Source organism: Macrobrachium rosenbergii, chromosome 42 (assembly GCF_040412425.1).
Source record: "Macrobrachium rosenbergii isolate ZJJX-2024 chromosome 42, ASM4041242v1, whole genome shotgun sequence".
NCBI classification, from domain to species: Eukaryota; Metazoa; Arthropoda; class Malacostraca; order Decapoda; family Palaemonidae; genus Macrobrachium; species Macrobrachium rosenbergii.
The window spans coordinates 1,667,554-1,684,223 of NC_089782.1; the positions used below are offsets into that span (position 1 = coordinate 1,667,554).

The 16,670-nt window shown below is 34.4% G+C and overlaps 1 protein-coding gene across 3 annotated transcripts in view; it reads left to right on the forward strand.

Moving 5' to 3' along the window:
- Positions 1-11,693, forward strand: part of LOC136827876 (E3 ubiquitin-protein ligase RNF10) — a 257,261-nt gene extending 245,568 nt beyond the window's left edge. For all 3 annotated transcript variants that reach the window (XR_010849850.1, XM_067085336.1, XM_067085337.1), the window contains one exon: positions 10,841-11,693. Coding sequence is in view for 2 of the 3 variants with exons in the window: in XM_067085336.1 (XP_066941437.1) it covers positions 10,841-10,941 (101 nt within the window). In the remaining variant the exon portion in view is untranslated. The remainder of the gene's footprint in view (positions 1-10,840) is intronic.
- The last annotated feature ends 4,977 nt before the right edge of the window (positions 11,694-16,670 follow it).

Below are 16,670 nucleotides of genomic sequence, written 5' to 3' on the forward strand. Positions count from 1 at the left end.
CCCAGTAGTTTTGATGAAAATACTTTCTCCAATTTTAATTACGGTCAGTTTCATCTATGTTGCGATGCCACGATAATTTGTAGTCATTAGTAGCTTGAACATTGCTTTCTCAGCTTCAGCTACAACTTGCAGCTTAAATTTAGCAGTATATTTCCTTGCCGATCTTTTATCCATAGCGAGTAAGGGTATAATATACAAATTTATCAGTCCTATTCTACTTAACGTCATTTTGTAACATAACTACGGTAATTGTTTACTACCATAAGATGTTGAAATACAGGTTGACCATCACTAATCCGGCATCCTTGGGACCTGGAGGGTGCCGGATTAGCCATTTATTAGGCTAGAATACACGAAAACCAGTAGCTAAGCACCTCATCTTAGAATTAAAATATCCCATAAATCAATACAAGTTGGTTAATAAAGAAAAGACAATTATCAAATACAGGTAGTGCTCGAGTTACGATAATTCGACTTACGATATTTCGAGTTTATGAAGGGGTTAGCCATTAATACCGATATGAAAATATTTAGGGAATATTTTTAGAATTTCACGCAGGCGCAGACAGCGAGAGAGACCAATTTACAATAGACCAACTTCTTTTCCTCCATCTCTATTCCATCTGCTAGTTAAAAAAGTAAAAGAGAATGATAAAAGTATTGTTAGTAACGTTATACTCTTGCGTAAATGCGTACAGCCATAAACAACCGAACGGGAAACTTGTTTTGTGATTAATCGTATCGGATAACAACTGTTTTGCTTGTATTTCAACCATCGTTACGGTAATACACAATTACTGTAGTTATATTACAAATGACGTTAAGTACTGTACAATAGGACTGATATATTTTTTACACTATACCCTTATTCGCTTTGGAGAAAAGATCGGCAGGGAAATATACTGCTACAGTAACTTTAAGCTGCAAGTTGTAGCTGAAGCTGAGAAAACAATGTTCAAGCTGCTAATGACTATACATTATCGTGCATCGGCAACATGGATGAAACTCGACCATAAATAAAACTGGAGAGAATGTATTTTAATCAAAACTACTGGGCATGAAAGAATACAAATTACCACTGTTTTCACGCCAATAAAAGATAAATACGTAAAGCTTGTATTATGATGAAATCAAGAGAAAATAGCGAATGGAATCTTGATTTTTTTACACAAAAACAGGCCCCCGAAACGGCCAGCCGCGATTCTTGCGAACGTCATATATTAATGAAAAAAATAGCTAAATTAATTTTACAATGAGACGTATTTAAGTTATATTTCGACTTAAAACACTTCAATATAACGAAAAATATCCCTTTCCCAAATAAATAAAGTATCCATATTCATTTACGCTAACTAGAAGCATGAAAAGCACTTTGAACTTAGTTAAATGCGGCGAAATAAACACCGCAATGTCGATTCCCAAAACGAAACATTGATCGCAATTTATAATCCAAAAGCAATATGAGAATAGATGCGATTGGAAACAATGTAGTAAAGCATAACTTTTAAAAGATCCATGAAAAGATGCACATTCGTTATGTTGATCTTTGTATAATACTGTTAATATGTAAATAGAGTTCAGTATAATGTAGGCTAGGCTACCAGTTTGTTGATGCAGCACACTGCGCCACCAAATTGAAGCGGCCGGCGAGCAAGTTAGCGCAGCGACCCGGGAAATTTGAAAATTAGTGCGGAAACATTAGAAATTACTCTAGCCGAAATTTGTGCCGGATTACTGATTGTTCCGGACTACTGATTGCCGGATTACTGATTGTCAACCTGTACAAGCAAAATGGCTGTTGTTATCCGATTCAGTTATAAGCAAAACAACAGTTTCTCGTTCGGTTGTTTATGGCTGTATGCATTTATGCAAGAGTATAACGTTACTAACAATACTTTTATCATTCTCTTTTCCTTTTTAATTAGAAGATGGGATAAAGAGATGGAGGAAAAGAAGTTAGTCTATTGTAATTTGGTCCCTCTCGCTGCCTGATTGTGCGCTGCTACCTGTGCCTGCATGAAATTTTAAAATATTTTATATTTTTCTATTCGTATTAACTGCTTACCCCATCGCAAAATCAAATTACAGTATGGTAACTCTAGCACTACCTGGTATCTGAGTATTTTAATAGTTTTATCACCAAAAGTGCATTGAGTCATGAAAATATGAAAATACAGTAATCTGTGAAAAATATCACGAAAGGGGGAATTTTCCGCGAATGTGTATATAACGTTCCATAGAGAAGTCCGCGAATAGGTGAGTCTGTGAATCGTGGGAACGTGAATATGGGATTTTACTGTATTATACACCCCTGTGTGAGGCCTCTTTTACAAGGCACTCATAAAAAATATGTTAATTTTACCAAGTTATGCATGTTTTTTCTAACAATTTATTTTATTGTAAAATTATAATTACAGCTCACACAATATCATAAATAAGAACTAAAATCAGTAATAAATTCTGAGTACATTTGTTGTCAAATATTTACAAAATCTGCTGAGATGGGGAGGTGCAGTAACTTTTTATTAGGTATACATGTTTTTTTAATATTTTTTTGCACTTTTCTTTGCAAAATTAAAATTATAGCTGACATAATATCATAAAAGATAAGAACTAAAACCAGCAGCAATCCCTGGGTATATTTATGAGCAATTAAATAAAAAGAAGTCCTTTAGCGGCAGAGAGGCAGTACATTCCCCTCTAAAATCTCAAGGCATACTGATTGATTTATGGCCCATTGAAGTGCTGTGAGCATTTTTCCCACTAAATCCTTCCAAACCAAAAGGCCCGTAATATTAATACTGATATGAGGATTCCTGTCCTTTAATGGTTAAGCAATACTAATGTTAAACAAAATACAGTCATTTGTACAATAATCTCTCGATCATCCGTATTAGTGGAGCCAAGGTCCTGACGGGTGAGGGTAGGTAAAAAAAATCTAGGGGTGTTCAAGGGCAACTCTGTACCTTCCTCATCTAAGCTTGTCAATACCACATAACTGTAAACAGTCAGTATGCTTATAAACAACAACCACCATCACACTTTAAACTGAAAAATTTATGCAAAAGGCAATTATCTACCTTTTTTCCCTTATTTTTAACAAAATATACTGCACAAACACACTGAAAAAAAATGCAACCCATTCTTTTCTCTTGTAAATGACACAGTTCAGTAGGCAGGTAGTCTATCTGTGTTTAACCACAGCCTACCATGGTTTTATGACCATTAATGTATTTTTTATACAGGAACTTTATCAGTTGTTATCATATTGAATTTCTATACACGAGATACAAAATGTGTATGTGTGAACTATTGGCCTAGGTTGGGTGTTACTTTGACAGTATCCATTTGCATAAGTCATGTTGGCTATTACAGCTGTATATAAGATGAAGGTAATGGTAATGAAACTGATATTTTCCTTACTGAATCCATTTATACCGTATTTTGATCTTGTTATATCTTCGTCGTAATAATTATAAAAAAAAAATCGGGTGATGAGCTTCCTACTGAAATAATTTGGGAAATGTTAGTCACCAAAGGAAACTAATTACAACTAGGATTATTTTTAATTTTGTACATAAACGTAAAACACATATACAAAGGTAAACTAACATACATTATGCTAAAATAAAATCCCTCATAATCACCACAGCTGTTTCCCGATTTGTTTGTTTACATCTTATTCAATGTTATGTCATTTCTTTGGTAAGTGGTTGTAAGAGATGGTTATGAATTGTTACTTAAGCCATAAGTTTGGTAATCTTGTTTGAAAGCTTACCCTAGCACAGTCTACCAAAAATAAAATTCACTCTACAAATATAGCCAAGTACATTATGATCCACTGCACCAAAAATGAAATTTGCTTCACAAGTGTAACCCAGTACAATATGTTATACCAAAAATGAAATTCATTCAGTAAGTAAAGACCATTTTTATTATTTACTCATTTATTTTACAAGATGGGGTTACTGAGGAAAATGGGTTAGCCTAATGTTACCAGGCTATAAAAAATGCAACTCGCGTGATACACAGAGTATTTATACAATGAAATCATGTCTACGGGACAAAATTTTAAGGTTCGCATGATACGCGAGCACTGTACAGTATATACAGCATATTTCATTTGTTTAATTCATATGCCCTATCATGGAAACTGTTTACTCAAACACAAAGCAAATTCATTTTAAGAACAGTACTAAAGGAAGTTGATCATTTTCTGTTTTATGGAATAAGCTTTACTTGTATCCCTGTGTCTGTGTATGTGTGTGTGTGTTTACATCTACAGTAAACCCTGTCTCAAGGGGGATGCACACCACACCACACCCCCCATGAATAGCTAAAACCCGCTAATACTTAGAACCCTTCTAAAAACACTTAGAACTGCCTATTTTGATGGTTCAAACACACACAAAACAAACTAAAAATGCTTATACAGGTATTATCCTACTTACGATGGGGTTACGTTCCAAAAAAAAAACCATTTGTTGGAATAAACGTAAGAAATACCAAAATGTATCTCGAACATAGCTTAGCCTACATTAGGGTATTTGGTACCATGTATACATATATGGTAGCCTAGCCTACACTATAAAGTATACTCTATACATTCACAGTATAGTAATTATTATCAGCTAATTCTGGAGGTTCATGCAAAGTGAAATTGAATAACAAACAAGAATTAGCTTAGCCTGAACTATGGTACATTGTATACATAAACGGTAGCGTAGCCTACATTGTACTGTACTCTATAGTCACATATCGTATTATACAAACGTCAACATAACAAGTATGCATCTTTTCCATGGATTTTTTAAAATGTTATGCCTTAATTCACTGCATCCAATAATATTGTATATGTTCTTATAGTGCTCCCTAGTTATAAATTGCGGTCAAAGCGTCTCAATGTTTTGGTTTGGAAATCGTTTATGCGATGTTTATTTTGCCGTATTTAATTCAGTTCAGAGCGCTTTTCTTGCTTCTGGTTACTGTAAATGAATCTCTAGATACTTTATTTATATGGGGCAAGGTTATTTTTCGCTATACGAAGTGTTTTTAAGTCAAAATATAACTAAAATATGTCTCGTTGTGAAATTAATTTTTTTATTTTCGTTAATAGATGACGAATGACGATGGCCGTTTGGGAGCTTTTGTTTTGTGTAAAAAAACACAAGATTCCATTCGCTATTTTCACTTGATTTCATCATAATACAAGCTTTACGTATTTATCGTTTATCGGCTTAAAAATAACAGTACTGTAATGTGTTCTTTCATGCCCGGTAGTTTTGATTAAAATACCCTCTCTCCAATTTTAATTATGATCGAGTTTTATCCATGTTGCTGATGCACAATAATTTACAGTATAGTCATTAGCAGCTTGAACATTGTTTTCTCAGCTTCAGCTACAACTTGCAGCTTAAATTTAGGAAATATAAATTTAGCAGTATATTTCCTTGACGATCTTTTATCCATACCGAATAAGGGTATAACGTAAAAATATAACAGTCCTATTCTACTTAACCCTTAAACGCCGTGTCTCTATTTACAAAAGTGTCTGCCGTATGCCGGTGGCGTTAGGGAGTTAGCTCTGAAGCGGAAAAAATTTTTTTTTTCAAAAAATCACAGCACGCTTAGTTTTTAAGATTAAGAGTTCATTTTTGGCTCCTTTTTTTGTCATTGCCTGAAGTTTAGTATGCAACCATCAGAAATGAAAAAATATCATATATAAATATTGAAATATATGACAGCGCAAAAAAAAATTTCATATATAATTGTATACAAATCGCACTGTGAGCAAAACGGTTAAAGCTAATGAGTTATTTTTTTCTTTGTATTGTACACTAAATTGCAATGATTTTGGTATATAACAAATTGTAAAACGATCAAAGCAACACAGAGAAAATATTATCACAAAATGATGCGTGAATTCTTAACACGCGGACATAAAAAAAAGTTTTTTTCAAAAATTCACCATAAATCGAAATATTGTGCTAGAGACTTCCCGTTTGTTGCAAAATGAAGGTAATTGATTGAATATTACTAGACTGTAGTTTTTTAGCTTAGAATTGCAGTTTTCGACCATTTCGGTCGAGTTAAAGTTGAACGAAGGTAGAATTTTTTCTATTTATCGTGATTTATATGAAAATATTTCAAAACTGGTAAAAGCTACAACCATGATTTATTTTTTGTTGTATTCCACATGAAGTTGCGCACATTTTCATATATAAAACTTTATGTAACGACTAATATAAAATGGTGCAAACTTTACGACAAAGTGATGAAAGAATTTCTGAGATGTTCGGCCAAGTTACCGTGCGGACGTAAGGAAAAAGTGTTTTTCAAAAATTCACCATAAATCGAAATATTGTGCTAGAGACTTCCAATTTGTTGCAAAATGAAGGTAAATGATTGAATATTACTAGAATGTAAGAGTTTTAGGTTACAATTGCGTTTTTCGACCATTTCGGTCGAGTCAAAGTTGACCGAAGGTTGAAATTTTGGCACATCATGATTTATATGAAAATATTTCAAAACTTATAAAAGCTACAACCATGAGTTATTTTTCGTTGTATTCTACATGAAATTGCACACATTTTCATATATAAAACTTTTTGTAACGACTAATATAAAACGGTGCAAACATTACGACAAAGTGACGAAAGAAATTCTGAGATGTTTGGCCGAGTTACCGCACGCGGATGTAAGAAAAAAATTTTTTTCAAAAATTCACCATAAATCGAAATATTGTGCTAGAGAATTCCAATTTGTTGCAAAATGAAGGTAAATGATTGAATATTACTAGAATGTAAGAGTTTTAGCTTACAATTGCATTTTTCGACCATTTTGGTCGAGTCAAAGTTGACCGAAGGTTGAAATTTTGGCACTTATCGTGATTTATATGAAAATATTTCAAAACTTATAAAAGCTACAACCATGGTTTGTTTTTTTGCTGTATTCTACATGAAATTGCACACATTTTTATATATAAAACTTTATGGAACAGCTAATATAAAATGGTGCAAAAATTACGACAATGTGACGAAAGAATTTCTGAGATGCGTCGCTGATGCTCTGTAGTGCGAGAAGAAAGAAATTCGCGCTGCGCTGGTTAACGCTTGTAAACAAAACAACAGCATGATCCATGAACTTCCAGCCTCCCTCAAGGCACGTGATTTAAAATCTTTCGCAAACTAGGCCTATAACTATTTTTCCGCGAATATTTAGAAAAACTTTTTGTAGTCGACGTACCGTACATCCACTCGGCACTCAACAGACAATTTTAGTCGACGTACGATTCGTCCAGTCGGCGTTTAAGGGTTAACGTCATTTGTGCTATAACCTGTGGTAATTGTTCATTACCGTACAATGGTTGAAATACCAGGTAAACGGCTGTTGTTATCCAATTTGGTTATAAGCAAAACAGCAGTTTCTCGTTTGGTTGTTTATGGATGTATGCATTTATGCAAGAGTATAATGTTACTAACAATACTTTTATCATTCTCTTTTACATTTTTAACTAGAAGATGGGATAAAGAGATGGAGGAAAAGTTGTCTATTGTAATTTGGTCTCTCTGACGACCTGATTATGCTGCTGCCTGTGCCCATGCGAAATTTTAAAATGTTATAAATAACATTGTCATATGGGTATTGCTTACCCCATTGCAAAATCGAATTATTGTAAGGTGAATTATCGTAACTCAAGCATTACCCGAGTATTTTAATAGTTTCATCACAAAAAGTACATTTAGTCATGGAAATGAGATGAAAACATAGTAATCAGTGAATATTTCTCAGTGAAAAATACCAGGAATGGGCGAATTTTCCGTGAATAATGGGTAGATACGTTCCACAGAGAAATCTGTGAATAAGTGAGTCCGCAAATCATGAGAATGCGAATATGGGGGTTTACTGTACATGTGACATTTCATCAATGTTGACGTGACTGTCTATACATAGTGTGTGTTCATGTGCGTTTCTTAGTGCAGTATCACGTGTTACCATTTTTCTTTTTTGCTTTGCTTGATTTACTGTACAGTATTTCATTACAGTACAAGTGTATTTGACATTAAATATGATTATCACACTTGTCAACAGTATACAAGAGGACATTTTATCACTGTTCATATTTCATCTCCAAAGATTTTTAAACTGCGAATTTATAGATGTTGGCAACACACACAACTTAAGTCTTGGTACAACCAATGAAAGCTAAGGAGTGTGTGCATATGTACAGTACATACCCTACACACGATTGTGTTTATCTTGTGGGTTGTAAAAATAAAAAGTAGAAAATACAGTAGGAGTAAAATGAAGATAAAAATAAAATGAACAGTAGTGTTATATGCTTTGTTCTCTCTTTCTCTCTACAGTAAACCCCAGTATTCACAGGATGCATACCACACACGCCCATAAATAGCTAAAACCAGCGAATACTTAGAATCTTTCTAGAAAGACTTAGAACTGCCTATTTTGATAGTTCAAACACACACAAAGCACTAAAAATGCCTATACAGGTATTATCCTACTTACGATAGGGTTAGGTTCCAAAAAAACTATCGTTTGTTGGAAAAAACATAAATACCAAAAACGTATCTCGAACATAGCCTAGCCTACACTAGCGTATTTGGTACCATGTACTCTATACATATATGGTAGCCTAGCCTACACTATAAAATATACTCTATACATACACGATATAGTAACTATTAATATCAGCTAATTCTGGAGGTTCATGCAAAGTGACTTATGATAATTCAGTACAAAGAAAAAGTGAATAACAAACAAGAATTAGCCTATACTATGGTATATTGTATACATACATGGTAGCGTAGCCTACATTATACTGTACTCTATATTTGCATATCATATTATACAAACATCAACATAATGAATATGCATGTTTTCCATGGACCTTTTAAAATGTTATGCCTTAAATCACTGTATCCAATCATATTGTATATATTCTTATATTGATTTGTATTATAAATTGCAATCATTAATAAATGCTTCTGGTTTTGAAATGTTTACTGGTGGCGTTTATTTCACTGCATTTAACTCGGTTCAGAACACTTTTCTTGCTTCTAGTTAGTGTAAATGAATCTCTAAAGTCTAGAAACTTTATTTATAATGGGCAAGGTTATTTTTCGTCATACAAAGTGTTTTTAAGTCGAAATATAACAAAAATATGTCTCGTTGTGAAATTAATTTATCTATTTTTGTTAATAATAGATGACGATTGACGATGGCTGTTTTGGGGCGTTTGTTTCATGTAAAAAAATTTAAGGTTCCGTTTGCTATTTTAATTTGATTTCATCATAATACGAGCTTTACGTATTTATCATTTATCGGCGTAAAAATAACAGTATTGTGTTCTTTCATGCACAGTAGTTTTGATGAAAATACTCTCTCTCCCATTTTAATTACGATCGAGTTTCATCCATGTTGCCGATGCATGATAATTCACAATGTAGTCATTAACAGCTTGAACATTGTTTTCTCAGCTTCAGCTACAACTGGCAGCTTAAATTTAGCAGTATATTTCCTTGACGATCTTTTATCCATACTGAATAAGGGTATAATGTAAAAATATATCAGTCCAGTTCTACCTAATGCCATTTGTGCCATAACCTGTGGTAATTGTTTATTACCGTATGATGGTTGAAATGCAGGTTGTTATCCGATTCGGATATAAGCAAGACAACAGTCTTTTGGTTGGTTGTTTATGGCTGTACGCATTTACACAAGAGTATAACGTTACTAACAATACTTTTATTCTCTTTTACTTTTTTAACCAGAAGATGGGATAAAGAGATGGAGGAAAAGTTGTCTGTTGTAATGTGGTCTCTTTCACTGCCTGATTATGATGTTGAGCATTCTTGCATCGAAATTTAAAAATATTTTATTAAATTGTCATATCGGTATTAATTGCTTACCCCATTGCAAAATCGAATTATCGTAAGGTGAATTATCGTAACTCAAGCATTACCCAAGTATTTTAATAGTTTTATCACAAAAAGTGCACTTAGTCATGAAAATGAGATGAAAATACAGTATTTAGTGAATATTCCTCACAGAAAAATACAGCAAATGGGCGAATTTTCCGCAAATAATGGGTAGATACATTCCAAAGAGAAATCCGTGAATAGGGCTGAGTCTTTTGAATGCGAGAACCCTTGAAGTGTTGAATCGCGAGCCTGAACGCGAATATTGGGGGTTTACTGTATTTTTTGCTTTGTGGTTTATGTATTTTTTTATGTATTTTGTTACAAGTTAGAGGACATCACTACATATCCTTTAATAAGGTGGAAAAATCATAGCTATAAAAGCATGAAATAAAACATGCTTTAGCAAGTCAGATGTCTACCTAGTCCTCTTCACCCATCCACCACTGCCCCTTCCCAGCCATCCAACCCACCCATCCCACTTTGGAAACTTTTTCAGGTCTCTCCCACCCCCCAAACCTTTACTCAGTCTCTTCATGAATGTAAGCAGTGTTACCAACATTTTCTTGGGTCCACACAGCATTACCAACCATTGGAGAGCAATTTTTTCAAATTTTTCAAAACTTATATATAATTATCATACATCTTTGGTCACGGTTCCTGGTTTGGATGTGTCGTATAATGTCGAGTTCCAGATAAGAAAGATCTGGATAATTGAGAGATTACTTTTTGAATTTATCCAGAGTGAGGGAGTGTAGGCCAGTTTTTTAGTATTCATTGTAACATGACATTTCTGTATGATTTTTGTCCTTGGTCAGTGTTTATTGTATAGTTGGATGAATTTCTTGTGTAAAAATTTAAATTTGGTTTTTGTTAATAATTTTTCATCTCTCTTCCCTCAGCTAAGAATGGTGAAATTGGTGCATGTGGTAGTGTTGGCAAGAAGGGAAAAAAGAAGAAACAGAAACAGGTTTTGCTGTTTTCCTCTGGAGGATTCAACTGATATCCAGATGCAACAATCATTGTTTGTAATTGAACTACAAGTTGCCAGAATACAGTGTTTTTATTTGCATTATGATCTTTTTCCCATTTTGTGTAGTCAGTTACTATTCTCAGTTACCACCAGGCAACTTAAATATTTAAGTTCTTACATTTTTGCTGGGAAGTTTTTAATTTTCAATGATCAAGAAGCTCATGAAATTAAAAAGAAAAATACAAGTGGTTCTAATATTTGGTGGTATTCCGGGAAAAAGTGAATTGTCAAATATTTTACCTTCTGTCATTTTAGTATGCCATCGTTGTAGTTTTATTTCTCTATAGAAATGTTCTTCCTATACTGAATATTGGTTTCTGTTTGAACATAGCTTACTAAGTGCTTTGTCCAATAGAAGTACACTACTCTACCATATTATTTAACTGAAGTGCTGCCAGTACCATCAATGTCAACATAATTATTTTCTGTGGGTATAGAGCTTCTTTTCATGTCTTGCCACAGTGTTACCCAATCTCAGGATGCCCCATTTTTCTGTCTTATTAAACATACTACTGTAGAGAAAGGACAGTGAGTTAGGCATCAGGGCAGTCTTTAGTTTCCACCTATGTTAATGTTTATTTGTTTGTGATTTTTTTTGTTTTTGTTTACAAATATGCAAATTTCTTTGTCATTGCAACATCAATTGGTATTGTAATCTGTGCTTTACTTGGAAATGCAGCACATATGCTTTCCATAGTCAATAAAAAGAATCCTGAAACTAGCTCCTTACGTTGCTTTTCCTATTTTCACTGCTTGTTAGTGGTTAGATTTGTGGAAGTACTCAGTACTGTATTTCCTACAATAATGGGCTATCCCCAAGTTCAGCATGTACAGTATTCTTGAACTTTTTTACTCTTGATTCCATGAGCTTGTCTTCATTGCAACCCTTGATGCCTACAAAGATATGTTCATGTTAGTCTTTTTGTGTGGATCTTTACCATTAGGGTGTTGGCTGCCTATAAAGGACAAATCCAATTTTTAATATTATGAACCACTTTTGGGTTCAACAGGTTCTTAACCCTTAAGGGAAGGCATAATTTATCAATGTGCAGCACCCCAGACCAGGGAAACTTTGAGGTCGGCAAAATAAAAAAAAAAAAATCACATCAATGGAAAGAGAATGACATACATTCACACTGTATAAATATAAATATTCTAAAAAATTTTCCCTATCTTCCACGAGAAGTTGAAAATGACTATTTACAACCCCTTGTGGGGCCTCATTTACAAGACAATCGTAAATTTTACCAACTTATTTATGTTTTTTCTAATAAATAAGTTTTTTGGATTTTGTAAAATTATTATTACTGCTCACACAATATCAAAACAGATAAGAAATAAAAGCAGTAACAAATTTTTTGCATATTTGTTGTAAAATATTCACGTAAATTTACGAGAAGGAAGATTCAGTAATTTTTTTTTTTACTTTTACATGCTTTTTCTAATATTTCTTTGTAAAATTACATTTACAACCGACATACTATCGTAAAAGACAAAAACAAAAAACAACAGCAACCCCTTTGTATATTTACAAGCAAATTTACAAAAAGACTCGTGCGAGAGAGAGAGAGATGCAGTACCTTCCCCCTTGAGGTCAGAAGCATTACTGATACTGGCCTAACTCTCACGTCTGTATAAAAGTTGCCATTAGTGAATTTATAGCATATAGAAGTATTGGTACCTTTGTTTCGAATCATTATTACCGTAACATTGGTGCGTAATTCTACTTCACACTGAAGCTCAATCCGTCCACCTCCCCAAACCTGTTTTACTTCACACTGAAGCTCAATCCGTCCACTAAGGGTTAAAAAGATTGGAACTTAGAAAATCTGGCAGAAATTGAGGCAGACAAAGGAGGAAGAAGCTAAACAATACAAAATCGGTGACCTTAAAGCTAATTTATTATTAAAGTTTGCAGCATTTACATTTATACAATTGAGTCAGTACAAAATTTACAAAAATGAGCTGGTACAAAATTACCAAATCAATAAACAACACGTTGAGCAGCCCAAAAATTAATTTTAAACAGTCGGTAAAAATACGTAAAGCATACGACTTCAGCAATTACATTTGAATTTTAAGATAAAGCAAACGCAACCCGTCCAAAATAATTACTACACGAGCAACAGCATTTATGAGGCAAAACACAAACAAATTAAAATATTAAAGAATACCAAACAAAAAGTATACATTGCACAATTATACAAAACAGGCAATAAGACACTTTCTAATATTGTGTCAAGGTTGCAGACAGACGAGGCTGCAGACAAGGACGAGGCCGTACACACATGCGAGGCTGTACACACACACACACACACGAGGTTGCCCACAAAGACGAGGATGCAAGCAAAGTACAAGGCTGTACACAGACGAAGCTGCAAGCTCAGGCGAGCTGCCAAAACAGACAAAGCTGCAAACAGTTGCTGCACATGTTGTATGAAGGTATTTCATCAGAAATTCCTCCAGGTGTTTGGTTATAAGGACTGTGTTTGGAACTCAGTCAGAGTTTGGTTATGACATCTTCAGTTTCTCCATGGCTGTAGAATAAGACTGTTTTTGGAAGATCAGACCAATGTTCTGCAGGATTTCAGACAAACTCCATAGTGGTTTTTCTTGTATTTCGTATAAAGACTTATTTACAAAAGAATACAATTGGTCTGCACGGGATGATCTCCCATGTCGATCTAATATCTAAGCTGTCACACTTTTACATAGCAAGACTAAGATGCACACACACGAACAAACATATGACCTCGTTCCCAAGAACTTCCCACGGCTACGTGACTTTGCCTCCAGCTCTGAGCAAAAAAGGAGAACGCTGAGTTTATGCAAACGGATGCTAATGTATGATGACGCACTGTCTTAAAGCACTACACAGGTACTTATTGATGACGTCTGCGTCTGGTTTGACCAAACGGAGATTTCACAATAGCCTTCCTTTCATGTGCGATAGAGATATATATATTGGGAATTATCTTAGATTTACTAAGAAACGTAGTTTCTTTAAATGTGGCATAAATGAAATATGACATTTGCTCGGCCACGTAAAACACAATAGGAACGAAATCATCAAAACAGGCATTCACTAGCTAAGCATAAATTCTCAGAAAGCAAAAGAAAATATACGCTTCCAAATATCATTATACTCAAAATGTGAATGAGATATATAGTAATTACTGAAGACAGCAAATACTGAAATATGTTGCATATTTGTGAACACAAGTCTTACTAAAATGTAGCAAAGTGAGAAAAAAAGGTAAGTTATATAACTCAAACATTGATTATACTGACAATGCTAATGATTAACATATAAATCATATATAGATAATGTAATCCGGATAAATCAAATAAAATAATGCAATTCAGAAATGATAATGCAATCCTGAAATGATAATGCAATTCTGAAATGATAATGCAATTCAGAAATGATAATGCAATTCTGAAATGATAATGCAATTCAGAAATGATAATGCAATTCGTATACGAAGTAAAAACATTTGTGCACAGATTATATGAATACACTTGCAATGATAGAGATTGAAATCAAAGCTTAAAAAATGTATCCAAAGGTAATAACCATATGGTAGGTTTATATAAACAAACAGTTATCCTGATAGATTAACCAGTATGGACTACCAAAATGCAAAATGTTGAATGAACAACATGCTACTACACGCAATTGATACATACATATGTAGTATAGGTTATTAAAGAAATAAATGTAGATAAATGATAACACCAGAAATGTTCAGCTCTTCCTCACATACATTACCACCGAAAATAGAACCTTTTCAGTCTTTCTCTGTGTACTCGAGCTTTAATGAAAAAAATGGCCAGTAATTCCATTATTGAACCCGGAACATATAATTGCGCCAGTCTAACGTTGACCTTTGAGAAACAGTAGATTTCGCAATGGTCTCCTTCATCTCTCGTGCTTTTTCCAAAACATTACGCTGACGATTACGCCTACGGCTCCCAGGAACATACCAACGGCAATTAATGTGTAGAGGAGAAGAAAATCATGGTGATCAGAAGAATGGCTCGCAGGAGACAGCAAGTCTAATGATGCAATAGCGTTTTCGATGGGCCTGCTGTAGGGAATTGTTAGACCTTGCAGCCTAGTGTTTCCCCACGATGTGTTGATGAAGAAGTTGCGGCCTCTGATGATGGATGTGCTAGCTCGGATGAAGAGTGACGACGTTGTTGCAGTGCAGCCATCATTAACGACGAACATGTGTCCTGTTGTCCTAGTACCATCTGGGCAAGTGACGATGTATGGTTCTGCAGAGAAGACGAATGACGTGCCATTCACGAGCCTGTGACGAAACTGATTGTCACGATACCGTACTAAACCAGCCAAACAATGTTCATGTGTATGGGGAGAGGTTCTGTTAAGTACCAAGTCCAATTCGCATGAATTCAATGACGTAATGTTTAAGAATTCAAACAAATCGATCCTGCACACTACATTATTCATAACATCATGGCAATCATTTAACAGTGCTTGGTCCCGGACTACCGTAAAAGCTTCTTTATTGGCGGAAACCAATACTAGAGCTGACAGATCATTAATAATAGGTGTCGTGACGTTAGATACATACGTGGGAAAAGGCGAAATTTTATACGCTTTCCACGCGTCTGATGGGTTGAAAGGAATGTCGATTACGATCTTATCAAGGTCAACTTTAACTGTAATCAAGCTGTAATAAAACTCAACTTTATGGAAATCTACTACTGGAACATAGCGCATTTTATCGTGAGCATTATTGATAATCTGAGTAAGATCTTTAATCGGTAACAAATGAGGAGACAACACGCCTTTAGCAGCAAGTGTTATAGCTTCCACGTAATCTTTTGATTTTTCGATAAAGCTTGAAACTCTCGAGTATACATGATTAATTTTAGCGTGATAATACATCAAAGTTGCTAACAAAACTTGAGTGTCATGAACCTGATTGAAACGTCGTGACTGTTCATTTACTTTACTGATTACGCTGTTCAAAGCTTGAATTTGTTTGTTCAGTTCTCCTGCTAATACCTCTTGTTGATGTTCCAGATTTTCGATTTTAACCCCGTGATCGCGAAGTTTTAAACGATTTGAAATCCCTAACCCAAGACCTGCTACGGAACCAACCAAATTTAATGCCGCTAGAACAAGTGGGTTACGCCTTTCTGTAACGTCATGAGGTATTGACCACATTAGCAAATCACGAGCCAAGATTTCAGCTTCGCTTGTTTTATTTCTTAATTCCCAGAAAAGCATATTAATTGTGTCACTGACTTGATTCGGCGACGTTGGATCACTGCTAGCTAAGAATGATTTATGCAAGTCTGCCAGAGATTGATAAAAAAGAGTCAATTCTGATTTCAAAGTTATTACTTCATTTTCGCTAGTAAAAATGGCGTTCATATTGACTTCTAAAACTATATTACTGCCAGTCAGAAAGAAATTATTCATTTCCTCTACTATAGAACCATGATGTAAAGTTATTTCAGAACTCTTCCCAGCTACGATAAACATTGAGAGGAATAGTGCATGGTATAATTTGACAAGCTTCATGTTGGAGCCTGTAAAAGAAAAAAATAACTTGTAAATAATGAAACAAAACATCGCATCATCCAAATGATGTAAAAATTCACACAATAATTAACTTTTTCATAACAAACCATTGTCTTAAGCTCTCACATGAGAGATAGAT